The following is a 27210-nucleotide window of genomic DNA, read 5'->3' as shown; positions in this document are numbered from 1 at the left end:
CGAAGCTGCTGCTCCTGAACAAAGCAATTTTGACTATAGACAGCAGTCAACACTACAGGTTGTGATGCGTAAAGTCCTCACTTTGCCATAATGTTTTTCAATGCATTTTCAAACACTGCTTCCACACACACAAAAAAAAAAAAGTGCACAGAGTAGATTTCACCTGACACTCTTAGGTGGTGAAGTTCTACCTCTGTCCGTTGTTTACAACAACATCCCAAACCAAAAGTAGTCTGGACCAGCAATTTGTCGGTAGCAGGCCAAAGAGGAGGAATTTTGTGGGACTGACAACTTGTCAATCAGGGTCAAAATTATTCTCTTTCTTGTTGCTTATAGTCCAGCCGACCGCACAGGACTGTCAAACCATACAAATGTTCAACCACATCAACACAAAAGTGTCACATCTACAAAAAAACAACAACACTAAGACAAACCCACGAAACAGTTCATGACACAGTTTCCTAAGCATTTAGCTCATTATGGCAAATATGACTAGGCCATGCTGAGGCCACCAGCCATTCCACTTAATTTATAATCCCCAGATTTACAACAACAAAAAACATAAAAAAGGAAAAAGCATTACTTCAAAGTCAAACAAAAAATACATAAAAAAGCCATATAGGCAAATAACACTGCAGAATGGGCAGTTAGTGCCCTTCCCAGTGTTTACATCTCACTACCTAATCACCAGAACAAAACAGCACAGACAGAGTATCACAGACTGCAAAAAAGTGAAAAAAGTGTCAAGGCTTGCTTGAAAAAAAAGAAAGGGGAATGGACTGGGAAGGCAGAAAAAGGAGACAACAGTGAAGAAAGAAAAAAGGCAGAAACAAAGAGAGTGATAGAAAAGAGGAAGTTTCCAGCACAGATATTTCCAGAAGGTGGGGATGCTATTCAAACTGAAAGACCCCTGGCATCCCCATGGGAGGCAGGGTTAGAAATGTGCTAAATAAACCACAACAACATTAATAATAAGAAGAAGAAGAAAAAGAAGAAGAGAATGAATGATGATAATAATGGCATACGTAGCTTTTCTATTGCACTATATTCATTACTAAAGTGCCTAACATGATAAAGCTAACGTAAACTTGACACAAAAAAAACAACAACAAAAACGCCTTTCTGTAAATGAAAGAAAAAAAAAACATCCAAGGCATTCACACACATACAAGCAAATGGAAAACCCGACAACAACATGAGCAACGAACTCCAAGCCCTCCCTCCCCCGCCCCCCACCCCCTCACCGTCTCGAAGAGCTTGCGGTCCGGGGTGAGGCGTTTGGAGGCCAGGGTCTTGGTGACGTGGTGCAGCACCAGCAGCCCCCTCTGCTGCACCATGAGGTCATCGCAGCGCACCGCCTGCAGCAAGGTTGGCACCAGCCTGTCCCACTGGTGGGGGCAGTCCAGGCGGGCAATCTTCCCAGTCAGCACCGCCACCTGGGTCGCTATCTGGAACCAATGGAAAAGGCAAGGTATTTCTTTCTTCCTTCCCCCCCTACACCCCCCCCCCCCCCCCCCGCCCCCCCACCTCCACCCCTCCCACCTCCTTGCAGTGAAGGTGATATTTCTCAAGAATAAAAACCCACATGTAATCCAATTCCACATAAAGTCATCAAAATCACAAAAAACACATTATCACTTCCACATAAAGTCATCAAAATCACAAAAACACATTATCAGATATCATAAAAAAAAAACCCACAGGTGAAGCTTTACACAATAGAACATACTTCAAGGAGTGTACCTAAACACTGATAGGATCACTTCACATAAGTTATCTCATTCATTAGTCATTATTCAAGGGATTCTTTTACAACATTGCATACCCCTTCTCCCAACACACACACACACACACACACACACACACACACACACATTATTTGTGGTAACAAACGGTGTTTATCTTTTACACCAACCTAGGGTAAACTCACAAAGCCTGATGAGCACTTTGGGTTCAGCACATATATCTTTTTTTTCCCTTCTTTTCTTTTTTTCTTTTTATCTTTTTCCTTTTTATTTTATTTTATTTTATTTTTTACAGCAGACATAGTGTAGTGTACATGGATCAGTCTGTATCAGTGTATGCTTTCATACCTTGAAACTGAAACTGAAAATGCAAAAGTACACATGCAACGTAGCATCTCTGTCCCTCTGAAAATGGAAAAAGTGTACCGACTGAAAGACAGGGCATCAGGTAATAATACATGTGTCCCAGACACTTTGAAAATGGAAATGTGTACAAACTGAAAGGGCAGGATTTCTGTCAATGCATAAATACACATACCTGACACTTTGAAAATGGAAAGGACACACTGCCCATTCTTTCAAAATCAAAGTGTGTCTCACAAACATTTTTAAAATGGTAACTGATATATAGTTATCATAATTATTATCACTATTATTATCATAAAAAGACAGGCATGAAAATAGCTGAAGACCAAAAACGAGTGGGGGGGGGGGGGTGGGGGGGGGGGGGGGAAGGTGAGGGCTCCTGGGTTCAGAAGCTGCAGTGGTTGTAACATTCTCAGAAACTTAAGATGGGCAGTGAAATACATCATTATAATTTTCTTTTTTATGTAAGGCTTGAATTAGACTCCCTGAAACGATAAGGGTTCTAGCATTTCAAAATGGACATCAAATTGTAAGCTTGTGTGAGGTCCCCTGAGCAAATCTTTTTTTTTTTTATGTGTTCATTCTAGAAGTTTTAAAACCTCCTAAGGACCCTCTCAAAAAACATGGCGCATCCTCTCCGTTTAAAAAAAATATATCAGGAATGCATAGATTCATGCATAATTGAAAGCCCCGGGTGAATTTAAGTAGACTGAAGATAAGATGATCAATTCAAGTATGAGAAAACAATGATGACACTAATTATGAAGGCAGCATTCTACACTACAGAAAGACTCCATCAGCTGGAGCCGTAGAGTGCTTACCTGTGGGACTGGCTCTCTGAAGTTAGAAATGAGACGTGCTTTGATGACCTCTTTCTCAGCCTCTGCAATTGCACTGGAAAAGAGAAGACACCTTCATCAGTTCATGGCAAGCTGGTGTGAATGCAGACAGTCTCGTCTAATTTCTTCACATGAATGATGACACTGAGACTGCTGTACCAGAGGACAACATGTCACCACAGGGCACATATGCGTGCACTCTCTCTCTCTCTCTCTGTCTAAATATGTCCTTACAAGAAAATATATTCACATTTTCAGACTACAGGTCAAGCTTAAGAAAGGGTTTATTCATTTATTGGTTTCATTATGAAATCAACAGTGTCCACACACACACATGCCCGAGTCCACAGACCTTCAACTCAAACTGAGTCAAATTTATTATAGTTTATAGTTATACTCTTTGTTGTACTTATAGGTTATACTCTTTGTGTTTTTTTGTTAACATAATGTGCCAAATATGGAAAGTACCAAAGTACTCCAATGGGAGCAACAACCATGATGTTATATAAAATAATAAACAAATGATACTCACTTTGGTGCAGATTTTCTCCAGTAGCGGTCCACACCATTTTTGCAGTACAGAACTGCCAACCAACGAATATTGGCATCCAGCTCATAATTGCAAAATATGGACTGAAAGTGAAAAATAACAAAACAGCATCACGTAACATAATGCAACAATGACCATTATAATTATTGTTTGTATCATGCTGAGCACACTAAGTAGTACAGCTATTAAAACTCATTTAAAATTCTAAGAAAGATATATAAACTATAACAGTATAAAGAAGTTTGTGTGTGTGTGTGTGTGTGTGTGTGTGTGTACTACAGACCATATAAGTGTACTGTCTAAATCACAAGTGAGTGAATTAATATGGTGTTGCTTTTGTTATTTTGTCAAAAATACCACAGCATGTGAAATTTTTAAATTATGTTGTTAGGCAGTTTGTTGAACTTCAGATTCCATATTTAAAATCCAGCAATCCCCTCAGCTGACTGCACTTTGTTTCTAATTCTACAGTCAATAAGTCTTTTGTGCAAATAGCTAGATCTACACTAATCAAATATATCTTATAAGTTATATGCATCTGTACAGAAATGCATCAAATGTGTTACAAAATCATATGCATATATATATATATATATATATATATATATGCATTACAGTTGATTGCAATAAACTGAATAATGAAATTGTTTCAATTTTCTGCTTTTGTCCTTTAGATGGTTTATTTCACTGTCAATAGCTTTAGTGTTGCATGTGTTATACTGTGAGTGTTATCATTATCAACGACAAAATTCATCATCAAAGAACTAGACAAAAAGATGAAGAAAGAAGAATGATAGATTTCTGTAAAAAATTTTAAAGAATAATAATAATCAATACATTTTTGTTTAAAAACACATGTTCCTCACAACCTTCACAGGTTCAGTGATGACCAAGGAAAAATTTGTTATTATAATATTCAAAAGAATTATCTGCAATCTGTACATGTGTATGTTCCATTGTGTGTTCTGCAAGTAACATCAATTTCATTTCTGTCCATTGTGTGTAAAAAAATTGCTGCACATTAGGAGACACATATAAATGTATAGATGTATGCAAAGTGCTCTCTCTCTCTCTCTCTCTCTCTGTGTGTGTGTGTGTGTGTGTGTGTGTGTGTGTGTGTGTGTGTGTGTGTGTGTGTGTGTGTGTGTGTGTGTGTGTGTCTGTGTGTGTGACTTACAAAAACAGGTAACTTCAACAGTTCAAGAGTATAAGTTAAAAGGTTTAGTTCTATGCAATTCACATCGATATTATGCTTAAATGAAGAAACAAATAAAATGATAATACAAGCATATATATCTAAATAATGCAATCATGCAAAATCCGGGATTTTTCCCTTCTGCAACAGAGTATCCATGGCTATTGCTATGCTATGTTGATGACATGATCAAGTATCTCCATTTCACACTTTCTTGTCGTCCTTTTTATGTACCTTTGCGCCATGGAATGTATCGAGTTTTAAATATAAACGACTGGTAAATATCTGTTCACTGACAGTAAGTACACGACCAGATCACTTCACCATTCAGACGACTCACAGACAAAATAGAATAGAAGCCAGGCTGTGTCTCCCAAGCTTTCAGCTGCTGTTCTGCGGGCTTCAAAACACTTGCGTCTTGACTGCAAGCGTGCGACAAAGTCTGTAAAACAACAGGTTCTGCTGTCCCCAGCTCCATTTTTATATCGATTCCACAACCAACGAGGTCAGTCCAGTTTTATCGATGTGTAAGAGCTCATCAAACCGTTGGCGAATTTATGTTACACACTCCCTCACATGGAAAGCTAGAACCGCAATGCTAAGGCCATCTTCTTTTTGTCACTGTTTGAAAGATTCGGTGTGCCATGTATTTTTTACTTTCATACGTTTACCGAACTCTGTACATACAATTTACAAGTTATACAAACGAATTTGTGCTGCGTTTTCGGAGTCCTTTCCATTTCCCCTGATCTTCACAATCGTGTTAAAGAAGGCATCCTTCTGTCTCAGAAGACTATATATGGAGTTGTGCTCTGGGTGATGTTTCTGGAGCAGCGTCGGATGTGGTTTGACATGCCTATTCGAGAATGGCAGTCTCTCCCACGCTCATTGCGCAGACTGATGAAGTCTATAGAGTCATGCTGGTCTGTCTGTCAGACTCTGGGTCTTTTTATTTTGTCTGAATGTTGGGGAAGCGTCTCTTCAAACTTGGAGAGGCCTTTCTGCGCTGTGTACTGCCACTGGGGACGGCCGTTTTGTGGCTACAGCTTCCAGCGTGTCAAGGATGATACGTACAGGGTCTTCTCCCGTCTTTGCAGACAAAATGTTTGTGACGTAGTTGGATCGATCTGCCTGGGGGAGGGGGGGGGGGCGCTTTTCCCGCGCCAACAACTGACTTTCCCTTTTTGTGAACCGCCAAAGAAAAAAGGGGTTAAATGACATTTTCAGATCCTCAGTAATGTAGGGATCATGGATCAAACTGAAGTAGCGGTAAAAGACAGGCTGGAGCCTGTACCGATCGGGATTTATCCCCGGAGAGCGCTTCGCTAGCCGTAGTGGTCTAGACTTAAACGACTACTGCGAAATAAAGGTCCTTTTTGTATAGAATTAGTGCTTCTTCCTACAGAACCCCCACCCTCACCCCCAACACATTAGCGACAGAATAATCAATAAATGATTGTGGTCACTGACCCCGTGGAAGAAAGGAAAGGAAACGGGAAACTCTCGATCTTGCAGGCGATCCTTGAGACTTCGGCCGTCGTCCATTCGCACGTGTCCGATCCAGCGCACGGTGTACGTGTCTTAATTGCTTCCAAGTTCCAAGTAGGATATACCTCAGTGTTGTTGGGGATTCACTGCATGAGTTCCAGCCCTCTCGCGGACACTGTTGTTCTGTGGCCCACGGTGACTTTGTCCTCAGTGCCACCGAGGAGTTGTCAGTTAGGGTTCGTCGGCAACGCCGGCATGTTGAAGGAGTTGAGCTTTCGCGGCATCTCAGTGTCTGGCACACGTGCTGTGTCCGTGCAATCTTCACTGACGTTCAGGTGGGTGCATGCTCACGACGCAAGCCGGCTCTGCAGACCACGTTGTGTTGTTGTATTTCTCTTTTTTGTCACAATTCCAGATTTCTCTGTGTGAAATTCGGGCTTCTCTCCCCAGGGAGCGGAGCACGTCGCTACGCTGAGAGCGCCACCCTTTTTTTTTCAATTCTTTTTTCTCAGTTTTTTTTCTGCGTGCAGTTTTGTTTGTTTTTCCTATGAAGTGGATTTTTCTACAGAATTTTGCCAGGGAGAACCATTTTTTTTTGCCGTCGGTTCTTTTACTGACGTCAGTGCGCTGAGTACATGCTGCATACGCCGGGACCACGGTTTATCGTCTCATCCGAATGAGATGAGCACTGCCGAGTGTGGGTTTAGTCGATCCAGTGCGCTCGGTTTATCGTCTTCGTGTGTTCTGTCAGCTTGCTGTTTTTCCATCTATTGATTTGTCAGCCCAGGCTGTCCGGAATGTAGGTGACTTCAGCATCGAATTTAATTATAATATAACACTGGCACTCATAAACCAGCAGCTTTTTGGTTTGTTTGTTTGTTCGCCTGTTTGTTTGTCTGTTTGCTTCAGTCGAGGAGTCGTGTCTGCATGGATGGATGTGATGCGACGCAATGAGCTGATCGATTTTATGCCGGGACTTGTACGTATATTGGCTTTCACCCTTGAGGTCAAATTGTTCTTGGCTGTTCGTAGTAGTGAAGATCTCGATCGCTGCAATGTACTGTAATCGGTTGCCGCGGTATTATATGTAATGCATTGTTACTCCTTCCGGTTGTCACAACACTGAGATTTCTCTGTGTGGAATTGGGGCTGCTCGATCTCCTCAGGGAGAGCGCGTCGTAATACAGTTCAACGCCACACTCCTCTCTCTCTCTCTCTCAGTCCTTTTTTTTTCTGTCCGCAAGTATACTTGTTTCCCATCATACTGGTTGTTTTTTTTCCCCCTTTTCAACAGATTGTGGCAAGGGGAGGAAGTACATGCAGGCGAGTGCGAGTTTCGATCCAGTGCGCTCAGATCTTCTCAGTCGCTAGCTCAGTCATACTAGTATAAACATAGGCAGACGCGTTACCACTACTGAAGCCATCACTCGATACGTTAATTGTTCATCAGTTGCGTTGGTCGGAAGCATTGCGACAGAGATAAGTTTAGTTCGCAGCAGTAATCGGATTGTTATTCGATGAGGAAGACCAAGCTAACGAACTCAGTTGTCTTGTCTTGTCTATAATCATGTGGTAATCCCTGTACAGGGCAATGATCCACAATAGGGTGGTGCGCTCTAGAAGACTGAAGTCTATGTAAGACCGTTAAGCTCCATACTTCAGCCGGGGCCCACACAGTGATCAGTTAAAAAAAACATTAAAGCCTGAGTCTCGCCGCCAAGCATCAGTCTTGGTCTGAATGCGTGAGTGAAAATAGCTGGGATGATGTGGTCTGGAATCTGGTTCCACAGGCGGATAGCTGAACGGAAGAAGGAGTGCCTGTGGGAGTCAGTGCGGGAATAAGGGACCTGTAGTTTCTATACGTGGCCTCGGACGATTCTACCTGTCCGCACCAGAGTACTTTCCCGGGGTGCCACCTCAACCAAACCACCCATGATCTTGTACATCATGGTGGCCTTGGCTGCAGTGCGGCGCAGTTTGAAGGGGTCAAGTTCAGCCTGGAGACAAGCTCGGTTGCACTGGTGGTGGGGCGGAAGTCATGCATAATTCGCCGAGCTGATCTGCGTTGTACCATCTCCAGGTTGGTTGTGAGATACTTTTGCGAGGAGAACAACAACAACAACAACAACTTAATAACGAATATTTGGACGCCCTGTCTCCGGAGAGCCCAGAGCGTTTACAAATAAATATTACACATACATACATTGACGCATATACATTTCATAACATTCATTTGCCTATACGCATCACAAAATAAACAGGACACACACACACACACACACACACACACACACACACAGGGCAGAAAAACTAATCATAACAACTGCAGTGAAAAAGGTGAATTTTGAGGACTGATTTGAACGAAGCCAAAGACTGCATGAGCGTGTTGGACAGAATAATGGAGTTTGTTCCAGATGACAGGTCCAAAGAAAGAGAAAGCACGTTCCCCATGGAGTCTCTTTCGCCTGTTCAGTGTGCGACTGAAAAATGCCACCAGAGGAACGCAGAGACCGAGACGGAATACAGATCTGGAGAAGTTCCCGAAGATAAGGAAGAGCAGAGCCAGAGATGACATTATAACAAATATTGGCAATCTTGTATTCAATTCCGAAAGAAACAGGCAACCAGTGCAGTTCTGCAGGAGGGGAGAGATGTGGTCACGTTTTTGTGTCTTGAAGACAAAGCGGGCAGCCCAGTTAGTCACTTTTTTTAAAACTCTATCAAAGTACCTCAGGGGGAGACCTGCTAAAAGAGAATTGTAGTAATCTAACCGTGAGAGAACAAGGCACGTAACCAGGGTCTTTGTTGCGTCAACAGTAAAAAATGGTCTGATAGAAGCTATTCTGCAGATTCTAAGGTAGGCATCTTGGCACATTTATGAAACCTGATCTTTTATTGAAAGTTTACTGTCGACGACAACGCCATGATCATGAGCTTTGCTGGAAAAGGGGATATTTCTCTGTCCTTCAAGAGGCAGAGATGACGGAAGTTCGGACGGGTTGGAAGAGTCAACAATTAAGAATCACATCAGTTTTATCCTCATTCAGCTGTAACTTGTTTACGAGGGTCCAAGCCTTCACGGCATCAATAATACAGATCGCATGGTAGAAAACAAAATGTCAGACTGAGATCGATCACCAGAGTCAGTTGTACATTTCAGCGTCCGAGTCATGAGCAAACACATGGGGCTGAATGTTGTGACTAGAAATCACCTCGGGCAAAGGTTGGGTGTACAGAATGAACAAAGTCGGCCCCAGAACGGAGTCCTGGGGCACTCCATACAAAAGAGGAGATGGGTCAGACTCATATCCTAGGATGGAGACAACCTAGCCGCTTTCTTTAAGTCAGATATGACTCGAAGAAGTGAAGTGCCGTATCTTGAACACCAAAACGAAGGTTTGTACTCCCCATTGAAGGTCTTTTGTCAACTCTACACCCAGGTATTTGGATTTCTCCTTGCACCATCTGTATGTCCTCATCATGCAGACAGTATAGGTGGTAGGGAAGGGCTTTTTCTCCCTTGTCACTGAGAGGACATGACCGAATTGCTGGCATTGAATGACATCTGCCAGGTCTTCAGGCCAAGCCACCGGCCGGTCCCTCCGACGACCTGCACGTCCAGCCACAACGCTGCAGGCTTACCACCAGTAAAGGAAGCAACTGCAGCCACGATGATCAAGCCACCAACCTAGATCGTTTTGTTTTCCGATGTTGAAAAGATTATAGTACTCGCCGGCTTCCAAAACTCAGATGCAAAACGTTCCATTGAACTTTCAAATACTACAAGCATAAATTATATGTAATACATTTTAGTTTTTCAGAGACGGCATAATCAAAAAGAAGTGCGCAGCGGTTTTATCATCATGCAAAAAATTAAAACTATATTCCGACCAGGCTGTCGATCCATGCTGCGCGAAATTCTCCCGGAAACATCAGTAACTTGCCAGATCCTGAAAACTCCTCTGGCAATTAAGATCCCCAAGGGACCACGACAAATAAAATTAATCAGAAGGATCTCTTGTCGCACAGAACAAAAATCAATAATCATAATATCCTTACTGAGAACAGTCAGCGGGGTTTCAATGGAACCTTTCACCCTCCTCAAACTAGGCACACGATAGCTCAGTTGTTAAAACGTCTGCTAGAAAAGGTGACTCAGTCCTGAAGTGGTGACCACCCTGGAGGCGCGGGTTCGAACCTGCTAAGGACAAAAACGACCCCCCCCCTCCCCACGCCTACCCCCCCCCCCCCCGCCCCACCCCCCGACCAACCCCCCCACCCCACCCCCCCGCCAAAAAAACAAACAAACAAAAACAAAAAACAACAACCCCAAAACCCAAAACAAACAAACAAAAAAACAAAACAAAACAAAACTGACAAAAACAAAACAAACAAACAAAAAAAAACCCAACAACAAACAAACAGCAACAACAAAAAACAACAACAACCAAGGGCATCCAGGAGTCATGACCTGGGTGCGGCCCGGCTCCCTTAGAGTGTAAAGAGTTAAGGGCCGAAACACCTGACTGAGGGGGGCTTCTTCTCTGAAGACCTATATACAGTGTCCAGCTCTCCCTAGAGTTTCGGCTTATCACTACCCCGGCTCACAGATAGATTCATGAGCACCCCCCACCCCGCACCCCCTCCCCTTTCCCCCAGCTGGATGACAACGATGGTCATCATCGATCTCGATGGACACATGGCCCAGCTGAGGCAGTAAAAACCCCTTCAACAGATGCTTTCATCGCGAAGGCATCTATACATATACAAGACTACATCCCCCCACACACACCCGCCCCTTTTTTTCTGTGTTCTTCGTCCCCAACGCGAAACAACACAATTTTGTAGCCAGTAATGATTCTGGTTTCCATTGAAAGAAGAAGGTTTGTTTTCTTCTCTGGTAAAATGTCATCATTCTTAATATCTCAAACCATAAACGACTATATACTAAAAATGTTACAAATGCCTATCTAATGTTTTTGTTCAGAAATCATCATGCACCAATCATTGATGCGATAAAGAGTCCCAGTACTAAAACAGATCTGTATAAGACCTCGGTAGATATGTATTTTGATGGCATAAACCCCATTTGTTGTTGAATAACCAGGAACACTTTCAAAAAGCTATGGTTTCAGCCTTTAGATATTTCTATCACGACTTCGCAACGCACAAACTTCCGGTGCTTGGAAGAGCTGAGCAGGTGTCAGTGTTGTCCCACCAATAAAAAAAAAAAAAAAAATGAGCATTAAAGAAACAGTGTTAAGGTACGAGGGCCTTCCTCGCACAAACACAGAATGCTTCCAGCAACAGATAAGAAGAATTGAGGTAAGCAGACTTTTATTTATTGATTCATTTTTAAACATAAATACAATGGTATCCGGGTTTCTGAAATTGCGTCCCGTGACAAACCGCGTCATGGCAACCTTAATAGAAGTTTTAAAACATTTTTCTTTTCGTTTTTTCCCTTCCTTCTTTCGTCTTCTTCTCTTTTTTTAATATGCAAAAACTGCGGACTCATCCTCTTAAAGTTAGCCTAACATGCAAACACACACACACACACGCGCGCACACAAACACATACACACACAGACACACAACCACATTGAGCATGTGAAGGGAATTTATCAGTAGCCCTGAAATTTAAAGCCCATGAGCATTTTTTACACCAATTTTTACCATTATAATTTCATACCATTAAACATTAAGATTGCATTTTGAAGGCAGTGAATTATGATAGTGTTTCATGATAATATACATGCACATACTGTAATGTAACCATAAAACAACATCAAATAAAAAAAAAAAAGCTACAACTGTTTTTCTTCTTCTTCTTCGCTCTGTCTGTCTGTCTGTGTCTCTCTCTCTTTCTCTCACCCCCACTCTGTTTCTCTCTTGACTGCATGAGTGAATGAATAAAACAACAACAACAATCATATTATCAACACACCAGTGCTTATCAATTACTCTAAAAAGCAAATCATTATCTTGTCTTTCTCTAGAGAGAGGGGTATCTATCTACCTATCTATCTGTATGTCTATCAATCTATCTGTCTATAATCTATTTATTATACTTTGTTGCTTTAATGTGGACAAATATATGGCCTTTTAATGTTGTTTTGGTGTTTGCTTATGGTGTGCAATGATATTTTGATGTGTGTCAAGCAAATTGATAGTACATATGCCATTATTTGCAGGTTTTGTTTTGGCTGCACAAAGCTTCAGATTCAGTGCAACGTGTGTTGACTGTATTGCATACTTTGTAATGGCTCTTTGTGGTATTTTACAGAGATCAAGACGGGTACAGTATTAACACAAAGTTGTACCGTAAAGAGTAAACCCCTTGGCATGATCCTCCCTGATCCTTCGTTTACCCCTTCCCTTTCCCCTTTGTATTTTTAAAAAAATCTTACCACTTTATTTATTTGATAATCTATAATCAGAGGGTCATTATTATTTTCATTTTGTTATTATCATTATTCTTTCTTTTACAGGGGACTTGATATGCAGATAGGTTTATGTATTATTATGTATTCTTACACTAAATTTTCATTGGTAAAAAAAAAACCCGGTAGAACTTGACAAATTTATTGACCACCAGTAACTTTGCATCATCATTTTAAAACATCCAGTGGAGTATTTTATTGGGTCAGAGCTTTATAAATGAACCTGTGTCTATGTATTTTCTTAACTGATAGATGAATTTGAATTATAATTATGATTTGGAACAATACCATACATGATTCAAAGGGCAAATAATTTGGAATCCTATATAGTTTGAAGATTAGTATGTTTACAGAGGGTGTTGCATGACCTGCATGCTTGTTTAGCTTTATTATTATTATTATGTTTATATAGCGCTTAATCTTGTGCAGAGAATCAGAGCATGCATATCTCTAAAACTGGAAAGACTGAAGACAAGGAAGAGGCAGGGAAGGGAGGCTATTTTGGGAAGAGGTGGGTTTTAAGACCAGACTTGAAAGAGCTGAGTGCGGATACCTGACGAAGATAAAGAGAAGGTCATTCCAATTGCAAGGTCCAAAGACAGAGAAAGAATGGTGGCCAACAGTCGAGTGTTTGAATCTGGGTATGCGTAAACAGAGTGGATCCGAAGCCAATTGTAGACAGTGAGATGGAGTGTAGAGGTGAAGGCAGACACAGAGATAGGAAGGGGCAGATTTGTGAATACATTTATAACATAGAGTACTGATCTTGTACTTTATTCTATGTGAGACAGGGGGCCAGTGGAGATGTTGCAAAAGAGGAGTGATATGCTCAGATCTTTTCTTTCTGAGATCGAGTCAGGCAGCAGAGTTTTGTATGTGCTGAAGGGACTGAATGGATGAAGCAGGCAAACCAGACAGTAGAGAGTTACATTAGTCAAGGTGAGAGAGAATGAGAGAAACGACAAGTCTAGATGTTGCGTCAGTGGACAGATATTTCCGGACAGAACAGATGCGCCGCAATGGACAGTAGCGGGATTGACATGTCTGACTGATAATTTGTGTGTTGTCAAGGACAACGCTGAGGTTCCTAACTGAACTGGAAAGAGGGATGGATGTACTGCCAAGTTTGATCATGTCAGTTATGATGGAAGAGAGTTTTTGTTTGTTTTTACCTTGCCCTTGTCACCAGGAATTGTATGAAGCCTGTGCCGTCCTTGATACAAGCTATTGCACAGTGTTACCACAAACTGCTTGAAGCCTGTAGTCCATAATGGAAGCTGTTGTGTTACATAACCTATCACAGATTGCTTGAAGTCTTCAGTCTGTACTGAATACTGTTATAGAATTTTGACAAAGGAGGAATGGTGAGTTAGACAGGAAGATGACAGAGTACCACACATTATTGTGCACATAAATATTCTGCTCTTCCCCTTCATTTTACTTAAATGATAGGTAATATGTATGAGGCTTCATATGCATGTTTTCAGTGCAGTATCAAGAGTAAATGGGAGCATTGAAATTACAATACTGAACTGCGTACATACTTCTTCTCAAGATGGGGTGTAAAGATCTGGCAGCTGATGTTTTCATTGTTTAATTAATCGTTATCGTTTCAGCACTTTCGTCAGTAAGAATGAACACAAGGGGGGATGTTTTAACCCTATTCTCTCCCAGAGAACCCCACCCCCCACCCCCCCAACATAAAATACAAAATAAAATAGCATGAGTTTCAGTTTCAACGCAGTGTCAAACCATGTGGAGTGATCCAACAGGCCAGTGACATCTGCTTTATATATAAGAAAAAGAAAGGGAGCAGATGCCTGATCTTCACATGAACTCATGGGCGCAGTGTGCTGGTTAGGGCCCTTCAGAGCCCGGCATGGCTATTTATAAAACATCAGCTTCAAATAAGATGAATAATAAAGAAAATAAACAGGTAAGCAAATACATAAAATTGCAATGCCTATTGAAGTTCCATTATGTAGGTATGCATAAAACCTCAAATGAAATAAAAATGAACAAGATAAGAAACAGATAAGAACATACATTAAGATACAACAATAACAACACGAAAAAAAAAAAAGAACAAAAATAATTATTATAGTGATGATAATAAATATAATAATAATAATGATAATAATGATGATGATACTTACCACTAGAACTACTATGATGACAACAACAACAAAAAGCAACAACAAACAGACAACCCACCCCCCCAAAAAAAAACAACAACAAACAACAACAACAAAAAACAGAAGCAAAGCAAACAACACACACCATGCATGTCATCGCCTAAGGCTACCGTCAGTGCTTATGTAAGCATGCAGTGCAGGATTGGAAAGCAAGGGGGAAGACCCCGCAATGTGTTACACGTACCTGCAAAAGTTGTATCATGTCCGCATGTCCCTGCTGCATAAGACTGCATGTTCCCCCCCCAGGCTGTGTTTGTATATCTGCTGGACCCGGGGCTGGGTGCATGAGTGGGTCGCTTGTTTAGATGATGTAGAAACCTCAGTCAGCATCAACCTCAATGTCAAACTCCTTGCCTTGCCTTGACTCTGCCTTCTTTGTTAAATGTTCTTTTCTGTTTTTATTTTTACGTTCCTTTCCCCTCCCCCCCCGCCCCCCTCCTTTTTCCTTTATTGCAGCATGTATCTTTCCACTTATATATGCATACATAGCATGTGCCTTTAGGAATATGTTGAATGTTATCAGTTTTCAGTTTGTTTCTGATGATTTGTGAATGTATACAAGTGAGCGAATATTAAGGTCTTTCTCATTTGTGCAGTGTCAGTGACTGTAGTGTTGTTTATGTGGAAGTGAAGTGTGATTCTTGAATGCCGTAGTAATGTGGCATGTGTACTGTTGGCATGAACATTCCCTGCTGTCATGTAATTCTTGGCTGTCGATCTCTCTTGTATTTAGTTATGATATTTCATTTTATTTTCCATAAATAAAGTGTTTTGTCATTCTTTCATTGGTGATTCCCTCCCCAAACGTCATGTGGGTAAACCATGGGTCTGTTCCTCTGGCTCGTATAATAATTCAGTAACAATGGAAGAATAATGTCACTGTGTGTTTGTTCTTTAGTTTAGCGTCTGTTCACTATCAGTGATATTATAGATGTTAAAAAAAATTAAATTAAAAAAAAGGGGGGGGGGGGGGGGGGGGAAGGAAGGTGGTGGTGGTGGGGGTGGGGGGTGGGGAGGCCAGGAAGAGGAAAACAGAAAAAAGGTAAACTAGAAAACTACCGTAAAATGTATAACTAACATGCAATTACATTTAACAGTAACAATTCAATAATAATAATGATAATAATCAGAAACCATTAACACAATTCTGAAGTGCATTAAAGGAATGTAGAAATAGGGCTATGAACTAATGCCTGTAAAAGTTCGACCACAAGAACCTCGTCAGAAATAACGCTTTCCAAAAATCATCTGCAGAATAGTTATTCTCTTTGAAATACTTGGGCAAGAAGGTACGTAACTGCTGGCAGTGAAACAAACAATGATGCAAGCTGAACTGCTTACCACAGATGCATGTAACATTTTTACTATATTTTATCTTCAGCGCATCAAGTGTGTGTGTGTGTGTGTGTGTGTGTGTGTGTGTGTGTGTGTGTGTGTGCGTGCATGGTTATGTTTGTAGTATGTGATAATGTGATCTTTGTGTGCATTTGTATACATACAATACATGCTTGTATGTGTATTGTTTGATTTCTAAACACATAGTTATAATTGTCATTATATATATATATATATATATCTTTGTGCATGTGTGTGATAAAAATAATTCAATGTGTATTGTTTGATTTCTAAACACATAGTTATAATTGTCATTATATATATATATATATATATATATATATATATATCTTTGTGCATGTGTGTGATAAAAATAATTCAAATAATATGACTTACGGCACAACTGGAATTAATTTTCTGTTGCATTTGTAGTCAGTTTATGAACAGGGGTAAAAAAATGTATTTTCATTTGTAAGTTGTTTTTATTTCCATGCACACATTTTACAGGCAACACAGCTGCCCTTTAATTTGATTATTATATCATTATTTTATTTTATTTTTTAGAATACTTTGTTTTATTGTTTATTAGTTTATCTTTTTTTCTTGTATTCAGCCATCTGTAAAAAACAAAAACAAAAAAACAAAAACAAAAAACAAACAAACAAACAAAAAAAAAGCAGAGAAAGTAGATCTGAAAGCAAGCTGTGTACAATATCTGGCATTTGTTTAAAAAAGAAAAAAGAAAAAAAAAGGTGTTACCATGTCTCAATGTTTTCTTTTCATCATCATTGCTTGTGCTTGTTTTTTTGGTTGTTTTTTTTTTTTTCAGGAGGATGAAGCCATGGCCATGAAACTTGCTCAGGCAGATAAGTATGTTGGTTTGGTAACTGTTCTGTTTTGTTGTTTTCATTCCCCCCCCCCCCAACCCCCCACCACACCCCTCCTCCCCTGCCCTCACCCCCTCTCCCCCCTCACCCCCCCTGTCTTCATGCATGTTTATCTCTTCTTGTGATGATCTGATTTCAGCAGGTAGCCTTTTTTGTTTGCGTGTGAGACTGCGCCTGATGCCTGATTGAAAGACTGTTTTTAAAGCTTAGTCATGGGGCAGCCATGGCTTAGATTGTCAGTGATGGGGTGGGGCCAGCGTTGTGCAATATCACTTTTAGTGAAAATATTAAAAAAAAAAAAAAAATGAATGAGAAGATAAGAGAGACAAAAAAAAAAAAAAGAAAAAAAAAGGTATACAGAGGTAGTGTGTAAGTATTACAGTCATTGTTTTTTGATTAGGGGGAAATTTGAGGTCTAGAATGACAGATTTAAAAAAAAAGAGTTTTTTTCTTTTTGTGTGTGTGTGTGTGTGCTTGTGCGCCACTCTTTCACATGATCACACACACACAGGCATGTGAATGTGGACAGACACACACACACACACACACACACACACACACACACACAGTATCTACTGCATACTTTCACCACATTGAAATCTGCCCCCCCCCCCCCCCCCCCCCACCCGGTGTCTTGCCCCCTGCAGGGACTGGGACGTGAACGAGAAAGCCAAGTGGGCGGAGAAGCTGGAGGAGAAGGTGGGCTACAAGCGCACCCTGCACGCCATCAAACAGCGCGACGCTGAAGTGAAGCAAGCCGCCAAGGCTGCCATTATGGTGGGACTCATTTAGATATAAACCTCTCTCTCTGTGTCTCTCTCTGTCTCTCTCTCTCTCTCTGTCTTTCTCTCTGTCTGTCACCAGACTGAAAATGGCGTCTGTGTGCATGTGCATTTTGGAATTAACTCTGTGCTGTGGACAGTGCCTTCAGCATTAAAACGTCACAGCGTCTCTCTCTCTCTCTCTCTCTCTCTATATATATATATATATATATCTATATTAGCCAACACTTAGTCCATGGTGAAGTTGAGAGCTGTATGATCCGTGGTTTCTCCACTGCAATTGGAATTTGATTATGGCTCAGTCTTTTGTGAAGGACTGTGACTCTCAGACGACGAGGCAAGATTGTGCATTCATTGGTTCTTGGTGCTGCAGCTTTATACACACACACACACACACACACAGAAGAGAAAGACACACCTTGTTTGGTTTCACTCTTGATCAGCTTTGTTGTTACATTGTATCATTGGTGGTGGTGATTGTTGTATTTCTGCGTCTGTTTGTTTATCGTAATCGTCATCATCATTGTCACCATCATCAACATCATTGCCATCATCATTATCACCACCTTTGTTATTGTCAGCACCAACAAAAAAGCAAAACAAAATTTTTGACTGCAAGTTTGTAAGCAGAACTACAAGCTGAATCTTTCTTGTCATTGTGAGCACACATTTGAGATATGAAATGTTTTATCAGGAACAAATTTCATGGACTCCAATGAGAGTTGCTATGTGTGTGAAACACCAAATTTCCCTCAAAGTTGAATCTGTAACTTCAGGAGAAAAAAAAAACACATATAGAAAGGCATCTGCAACACTGCAGACACGCTGTTGTCAGTACAAGTAGACAAATGAATTTATACAATGAAACGAGAAGAGAAAAAGACACTCCGAGAAAGGAGCGAAAAAGAACCTTCAATTCAAGGGAAATAATAACTTTTTTTTTTTAATGTGTTGTCCAGTGTGTTTTTTTTATATGGTTGCTTCCCTTAGACCAGATTCCTGAACTGTATGAGTGAACCAAGGAAAATCAAATTTGAAAAAAAAACAAAAAAAAAAAACCCAAACAAACCCAAAAAACAACAACAACAACAAAATTCCAAAACAAAACAAAACAACAACAGGAAACCAAACCAAAAAAACAACAACAAAAAAAACAAAAAAAAAAAAAAACCAAAGAAAAAGAGAAACATGCTGAATTGTCAGGTGTTGCTTCCCTTTGACCAGATTCCTGACCTGTATGAGTGAACCAAGGAAAATCAGATTAATAAAAAAAAAAAAGAAAAAAAAAAGAAAAGAATAAATAAATAAAAATCAGGCGAACAAAATACAAAGAGAAAGAGAAAGTCGCCCAATTGTTAGGTGTTGAGTGCCCCTTTTGGGGATGCAAGGGGCCTTTCAGTATGGATACTGTGCCCACCATTTGGACATTCTGTGTCACAGATTTCTTCATTCCTTTTGCTCTCTTCGTTTCTGGCTTTTTCCTTTTGGTTTTTTTGGTTGTCTTTACCTTTTCATTTATTTTCTGCTGTGCTGGTCCATTAATTTTTTTACCCCCCAGAAAGCCATGAATAATGTGGTCTTTTTCTGAACTTGATAGTTATCTGGGCTCTGTTAGTATATTTTTGCACCTTGGACGGTTGAAGTGCATGTCAGCAATTTTTTTTTTTTTTTTTAATATTGTGCAGTAAGTGCAAGCATGGTAATGTTGAGCTTATTTAGTCTTTCTTTTTTTTCTTTTTCTTTAACCCTTACATCGCCATCTGTGTTCAAGCTGCAAACATCTGCTAACTGGCTAAGTCAACTGCACAGTACAGCTGAAAACCGGCTGTGCAGCAGAGCAGCCAGTGGGAATGTGGGGTACTCGTTTTATCGCTGCCATCTTGCATGAACTCTTCTCCATTGTCACTGTAAGCAGCAAAATCATTTTCTGCCAAATGCCATTTAATTAGACTTGCAGTTTCCTGTCCCGCATAGCGTAGTCTAAAGCAAGACTGCTGGTTACAATCTGAACTGGTTGAAGAACTCACCATCGTTCAAACAAAGTTTTTAAAAAGTGACTGAAAATGGCTCCAAACTGCAAGAGAGCTCAAGTCGATGACCAGCCACAGCAGCGTTCTCCCTACAAGTCTCTGTGCGATGTCTGTGGTGTTCTTGCTGCAAGTCGCCGGACAGCGACTACAGCGACCAAAGGGTTAATATAAATTTTCTGATGAAAAATTGATGGAAAGGTCAATATCAGAGACATGTTCCAGGTTTATGTTCGTGAATGAGGCTGTAACGGTGTTTTTGCTTTTTTTTTTTTTTTTTTTTTTTGCTTTCATGTTCTCTGGGACCATTATTTACATTATTTACCTTTTTTTCTGTGTTAAGTCAGAATAACACATTCAGCATGATAGAAAATCAACGAAAGAATGTGGCAGAATGGTTAAGATGCTCATCTGCCGATACAGAATCTGTGAGGGTCTGGGTTTGAATCCCGCTCTCACCCTTTCTCAAAAGTTTGACAGGAAAATCAAACTGAATGTCCGTCTAGTCATTCGGGTGAGTCGATAAACCGAGGTCCCGTGTGCAGCACGCACTTGGCGCACAGAAAAAAAACAAACCATGACAACGAGAGTGATGTCCCTTGACAAAATTCTGCAGAGGACGAAATCCACTCTGCTAGGTACACAGATATGATATGCATGCACTCAAGGCTTGACCAAGCACGTTGGGCTGTACGTTATGCTATAGCTGATCAGGCATCAGCCTAGCAGATGTGGTGTAGTGTATATGGATTTGCCCAAGCGCGGGTAACACTGAACTGAACTGAACTGTGATTGTACATCTTGCCACAGTAAGTGTGACTGAAACTGAAGTATGACTGAAACTGAAACTTGATAAAAAAATTTTTTTTAAAAAAGGAAGAAGAAGAAAAAAAATAGAAGTCATATCTGAAGTGGTATGGTCAGCTGGTATCAGTATCAGTATCAGTAGCTCAAGGAGGCGTCACTGTGTTCGGACAAATCCATATAGGCTACACCACATCTGCCAAGCAGATGCCTGACCAGCAGCATAACCCAACCTGCTTCATCAGGCCTTGAGAAAAAAAAAGAAGAAATAATAATAATAATGATAAATAAAGATAAATAAAAACACAATAATGATGATAAATAAGCAAATAAATGTAAAACATGCAGACACACATTCACACATACACACACACACACACACACACACACACAAGCATAACAGATATGCAACAAACATGCAGTTTCACAGATATGAAAGGACAAACAAATACACATAAACATACACAAGCACACACACACACACACACACACACACATGCACACACACCATCTCCCAAAGTACCCTGCACCCTCTCCCCGTCCCCGCCTCCACACGCTCAGCTGGACTATAGGCATCAAGAAACAAACAAGATATCTCTGAAGTGCATGACCGTATTACACAATCCACAATCGCAGCACCTTGCTGTTGTGTTGGCAGGTTCGTAGACGAGCCCTGGAGGTGCAGCTACAGAAGGAGATGGAGATGTACAACTCGGAGCTGGCTTCCCTGGGCAAGACCTTCCACCAGCAGCGGGTTTAATGAATGAGTAAGGGGGGGAAAAAAACAAACAAAACACACACACACACACACACAAAAGAAAGAAAGAAAGAAAAAAAAAAACACGATCCCCCCCCCCCATCCTCTCACAACCCCCTTCCCCCCCCCCCCCCCCCTCAAAGAAGCCCTTGTGTAGATTGTTCACACCTGGGGCATTTCTTCTACATTCTTCTGATGTACGGTTATACATACTCACCAGTATGATAGATGTACCTTCTGGCTGTCTCTCTTATGGCTGGGGCATTTGTTTTTTCTTTGTTTTTTGTTGTTGTTTTTAATTTTTGTTTTTGCATTTTCTCTTCCTTTTTTTCCCCTCAAATTTAGGAAGTGAAATGTAGTTTCTTTGTTTTTTTGTTTTTTTTGTTTTTTGTTGTTTTCTTTTCATGCAATTCTATGTTTGATAATTTACACATGAAATTTTGTTTTTAGTTTTGGTTTCCTTATTTCAAGTTGGCGCTTGTGTGTGTGGCTTTTTGGGGTGTTCTTTAAAAAGAAAGTTTTTTTTTCTTTCTGCTCATTTTCCACATCTTTCTGATCTCCTCTGGTTTCAGTGAGGTTCTGAGATGTAGTCAGTAGCTGATGTTGGAATGATTAGTTGTTGGTGGGTTTTTTTTTGGTTTTTTTTTTTATATATATAGAAAAGTTCCCAGGGCTAATGTCGTGAAACTCTGATGTTTTTTTTAATCAATATTCATTCATGCATTCATTCACCCACACCATTGCATTTATGCTGGTTGAAACCACGTTGACAAACATGTGTGGTGTGGAATGCTAATGTGGAGATTCTTTTTTTGTAGGTGATACGTGCAAGTATTTCTGCTTCTGTTTTGGGACCATCCGTTGTTTAGGTACTGAGTACTTATCATTTCTTTTAGTAAAGGTAAACATGCACCCCCATGCACACACACACACACACACACACTTTTGTACACATGCACTCATTCATATGCTTATGTATTCCTGTACACCCATGTACACACATACTTGTCAATACAGTATATTACCTCGCCATGAAATATTTTATATCTGGTATCTGCAGAGAGATGACAGTTGTATTTTCCAGGGATGCAGGTAAAAAAAATAGATCTATAGCAGTTAGTATGGAATGTTATAGAACAAATCAAAATATCCAGTCAATATTGAACGTTTTAATGTATTACCATGTCAGCATTATGAAGACTGAAAATATGAGAAAAGCATTCTAATCGTATATGATAAGATATAAATCATGCAGATTGTTTTCATTTTTAAAGTCACGTCAGCATTACGAAAGTTTATCGGGTATACAAAAGTCATGCAGATTGTTTTAAGTCTTTTTTTTTTCCTTCTGAAGATGGTTGATTCTTTATATGAATGTATGTGCTGTGTTTTTCTTGTACTTTTTAAAAAAGATCAATCAAGAAGTTTATATGAAAACCATTTTAATTGATGTGTCTGTATGTGTTTTATGCTTTGTTTATCGTTTTCTTTTTTTTTATCGTTTTCTTTTTTTTTTTAAGGCCAACAAACAAGTTGTGTGATCAAAAGCCATTTCGATTTTCGACCAGTCGGAAGTTGTATTCATATCAAGTTCCACTGTGATAATCTGTCACAGAGTGAGTTACTTTTTTTTAGCATTGGATATTAAAGTTAAGTAAATGCGTAACATCACTGTTACAGGTTCAGACATGATTATATTCATTCAATATTTTTCTTCAGGAGTGGGGTGGGCTGGGGTGGGGGGTGTGGGGGAAGGGTGGTGAGTGTGTGTGTGTATTCAAGTGTATTCATATTTTGTGTTTTAACAGTCAGTTTGCATAATTGTCACACGCATGCAGGTACACACACACACACACAGAGGCACACACACCATAATGTGTCCTTACATTGCACAAACATGCACACACACACGCTCATACATATACATCAAGGCACACATGACTGATTACATCACAATTAGAAACAGTTTATTTTCAACCTGTACATGTACATATTTCTGCGACATGTCAGTGACATTACATTACAAAAAATGTTATCGGTCAGTTACGGAGTGCGTATGATCAGTTAATAAGAACAGCGTCTTCACAAATTGAACACACACCATGTCACTCATTATTTTGTTATAAAAAATAAAAAATAAGAATAAAATAAGATAAAATAAAATAATATGCGTGGAACAGTGTAACAGCATCTTTCATATCAGACCACTTTTCGTGAACAATTTAGCCCAACATCGTCTGTAATTTTAGTACACATATTTGAATCAAGTCATTGAATCTCTCATTGAAAAAAAAAAAAGAAAAATATTGTTTAGATTTTTTTTTTTTTAAGTTGATGCAGTATTGTGTTGTATACAACAACAACAAAAAACAAACATCAAACGTACATTGTTAAAAAAAAAAAAGAGGTAAAAATATAACCGTCTGCAGTGTTTTGTAATGTTCATTCTCTGCAGCATGTCAAGCTTATCTTACAGGGTGTCTTTTTCTTTTTTTTCTTCAACTAGCTCAAAAGCAAGAGTGAAAGAAAGGAAAAAAAAAAAAAAAACCTAAAAGAAAGAGTAACGGCATGTTGTTTTTTTTCTATGTTAATTTCATTGTTGTTGTTGTTTTTCTCTGTCATGTATAAGTTAAAGAAAAAGGACAAGAGAAACATTAAAAAAAAAAAAAAATCCACAGAAAGGAAAATAAAAGTTCATAGACTGTTCACCTTTTTTTTACTATGTTAATTTCATTGTTATTATTGTTTTTCTCTGTCATGTATAAATTAAAGAAAATGAGCAGGAGAAACATTAAAAAAAAAAAAAAAAGATTCCATAGAGGGAAAAATAAAAGTCCATAGACTATTCACCTTTTATTTATTTATTTATTTTTTTCAAAGTTCTCCACAAAGGGAGGAGAGGGACTGTGCATAAATCTGTACCGGAGAAAACGCTGCTATTTTTGTTGTTTCTTTCTTTTCTTTTCCTTTTCTTTAAAGAGGTTTGCTGGTATTTGTTCTATTTAACAAGATAGATTAGACCTCTATTCAACCTCTATTAAACCTCTGTTTTTAAAAGCACTTTTTTTTTAAAGCACTTTTGTAGGATTTCCATTTAAAGGAAAAAGATGTGTTTTTTTTTTTTTTTTTTTTTTTTTTTTTTTAAATTCAAGCTCGTTGGGGGAAAAAAAAGACACTCTGAGATAAAGCTGACAAGCTGACGAGAGAAATTCTGGCACAGATCTCAGCAAGAGATGAGAAAAACTATCTTTCATTTGCATTTGGCAGAAGCAGGAATCGTCTACACACTTAAAAAAACCAACAAAAAAAAACAAAACAAACATGTTTTATTCAAACATATTTTTCCACAAGTAGTCCACAAAACCTGACACATAAGTGGACAAGAAAAAAAAAGAAAAAAGAAAGAAAAGATGAAAAGTCAACCGAAGTTAATGCACAGAATTGCTTGGACAGTATTACGTAAATGAAACCCCCACACACCCAAAGAATATGTAAATCACACACATGTACAAATGCAAAACACACACACACACATAAAAAAACTCAAACATGCGCACGCATGCACACACACACATACACCCACACACACACATGAGCATGCACATAAAACAACATGACTTCCATAAGCCTTCACTTCTACTCACACCAACACTTCCCATCAGCCGAATGACCAAAAATTGACATTTGACATTGTCGCTTATTGTCCAACCAACCACACAGGTTGATTAACCAAACAAAATAAAATGATTCAAACATGTTAAACACATATCTCCTTAAAAAAAACAACAACCAACAACATTGCTTATTGTCCAACCAACCACACAGGTTGCTTAACCAAACAAAATAAAACGATTCAAACATGTTAAACACATATCCCCTCAAACAACAACAAAATACCAGTAAAACAACACAGTTCATTATGTAGTATTGTGTGTGTGTGTGAGAGAGAGAGAGAGTAAATCCAAACCCAAATATATTTTTATGTAATGTATGTGTGTTTGTTTTAATGATATGCAACGCTCCTGAACTCATTCAGATTCGACTTCAAATCATCTGAATCATGAAACAATCAAACAAGCAAGAGCAAAAATCTGGAAAGAAGGGCCCATAATTATGCTATCTGAGTACATACATGAAGATTGTGTGTGTGTGGGGGCTGCGTGTGTATTTGCTTGCATGAGTGTATGCTTGTGTGTGTGTGTGTGTGTGCATGCATGTAACTTGTTTTGTATTCGCCAAGAGCTCACAAAACAGAGAGAGCACAAGTCACGGTCATTATCATAACTATCACTATTAACATGATCATGATTTTTACATTCAATGCTCCAAATCTCATTTTGATCTAGCTTGAAATCATTTGAACCCTGAAACTTGCTCAATTTTTCAAGAAAAAAAAGGAAAGAAAAAAAAGAATAAAAAATCAACAACAGAAAAAAACAACAACAAAGGGAAAGACAAGGACAACAGGCCACCCACATGTTTATATATATATCTAAAATAATAATTATAAACAATGTATGTCAGCACAAAACACAATGCTCCTCATCTCATTCTGATCTGGTTTCAAGTCATCTGAATCATGAAGCACAAGGGCAAAACTCTGTGAAATAGGGACCATAATTATACCGACTCTATATCTCACATAAAAAGAGAGAGAAAGAGAGGGGTGGGAGAGAACTAGAGAGACAGTCAGACAAGACAGATTGTGAGTGCTTCTTTCTGTCTTTAGTTTGCGCAGTACTGGTGTACACCTTGAAGTTGTCGCTCAAAGTCAAGCTGACCGCACAAGGCCATGTCAGGATGGCCCAGCGAAGTGAAAATTTCAACAGCGCTCGACCCAGTCCCATCTTGGGAGAAAAAAAAATACATCAGCAAAAGAACACAGCTCCTGACATATTATTCTTAACCATTAAGCTCCCTAAGGTAAATAAGACTAGGCTGTGCTGAGAATGCTAGCCCTCACACTTAATCTATAATCCCCAGGTTACACCAACAACAAAAAAAGTAAAAAAAATGGATAAATATACTTGAAAACCCACATAAAAAATGCATGAAAAGGCCACATAGGCAAACAACGCTGCAGAATGGACAGCTAGTGCCTATATATATCTTATTGTTTACAATTTCACAACGTAATCGCCTGAGCAAAAGAGCACAAATAGTACATAAATAAATGAACAGATTGCACATAATTATGTGGAAAAAGTACAAAGTATACTGTGGAAAAGAGAGAAAGATTGTTGCTGTTTGTTGGAAATGAGAGAAAAAGAAGGGGAATGGACTGTGAAGGCAGAAAAAGCAGACCATAAAGAAGACAAAAAAAAAAAAAAAAAAAGAAGTCAGAAACAAAGATGAATAGAAAAGATGAAAATCCTAGCATGGAATCAACTGAAGGCGGGAGGGATCCTATTCATACTAGAAAAAAAACAACTCCCTGCATCCCAAGGGAGTCACTGTTGAACGTTGAACTGTTTTGTGGCATGTCTTGAGGACCAAGGTTCAAACTCCAGCAGCTCAACTATTGTTGGGTTCAAGGTGGAGACGTTTTTTCCAACCAAAGAACTGGACTGATGACTGGGAGAATGCAAGTTCTTGTACCATAAGGTTTTTTTTGTTTTTTTTGTTGTTGTTTTTTTGTTTGTTTGTTTTTTTGTTTGTTTTTTTTTTTGGGGGGGGGGGCTCATGGCCAGAGCTGAGTGTGCTTTTGGGTCAAATGGGAAGACTGGAACCACACAGTCCTGGGTCATCATCCACAGGGCCATGGATTCCTGACCAACTCTGCAGCAGGTGTTCATATC

The 27210-nt window shown here is 39.4% G+C and overlaps 2 protein-coding genes across 3 annotated transcripts in view; one reads left to right on the top strand and one right to left on the bottom strand.

Annotated features, from left to right (window-relative positions):
* LOC143297250 (importin-11-like) overlaps window positions 1–5221 on the bottom strand; it is a 38354-nt gene extending 33133 nt beyond the window's left edge. The window contains exons 1-4 of the mRNA XM_076609490.1: window positions 5036–5221; window positions 3483–3583; window positions 2933–3005; window positions 1245–1448 (exon numbers count right to left, since the gene is read on the bottom strand). Coding sequence (XP_076465605.1) covers window positions 1245–1448; window positions 2933–3005; window positions 3483–3583; window positions 5036–5173 — 516 coding nt within the window. The 5' untranslated portion in view covers window positions 5174–5221. The remainder of the gene's footprint in view (window positions 1–1244; window positions 1449–2932; window positions 3006–3482; window positions 3584–5035) is intronic.
* Window positions 5222–11356: 6135 nt separating this feature from the next.
* Window positions 11357–24960, top strand: LOC143297179 (uncharacterized). Of its 2 annotated transcripts, XM_076609373.1 has the most exons (5): window positions 11357–11508; window positions 12469–12480; window positions 16985–17025; window positions 17690–17819; window positions 21314–24960. In XM_076609373.1, the coding sequence occupies exons 1-5, from the start codon at window positions 11422–11424 to the stop codon at window positions 21413–21415; spliced, it is 372 nt and encodes a 123-aa protein (XP_076465488.1). In that variant the 5' UTR covers window positions 11357–11421; the 3' UTR covers window positions 21416–24960. The 2 variants fall into 2 exon arrangements, with proteins under 2 accessions (XP_076465488.1, XP_076465489.1); XM_076609374.1 differs by lacking the exon at window positions 12469–12480.
* The last annotated feature ends 2250 nt before the right edge of the window (window positions 24961–27210 follow it).

Source organism: Babylonia areolata, chromosome 22, assembly GCF_041734735.1.
Source record: "Babylonia areolata isolate BAREFJ2019XMU chromosome 22, ASM4173473v1, whole genome shotgun sequence".
Classification (NCBI taxonomy): domain Eukaryota; kingdom Metazoa; phylum Mollusca; class Gastropoda; order Neogastropoda; family Buccinidae; genus Babylonia; species Babylonia areolata.
The sequence above is the reverse complement of the archived record's forward strand: the minus strand, read 5'-3'. Positions and strand labels throughout refer to the sequence as shown.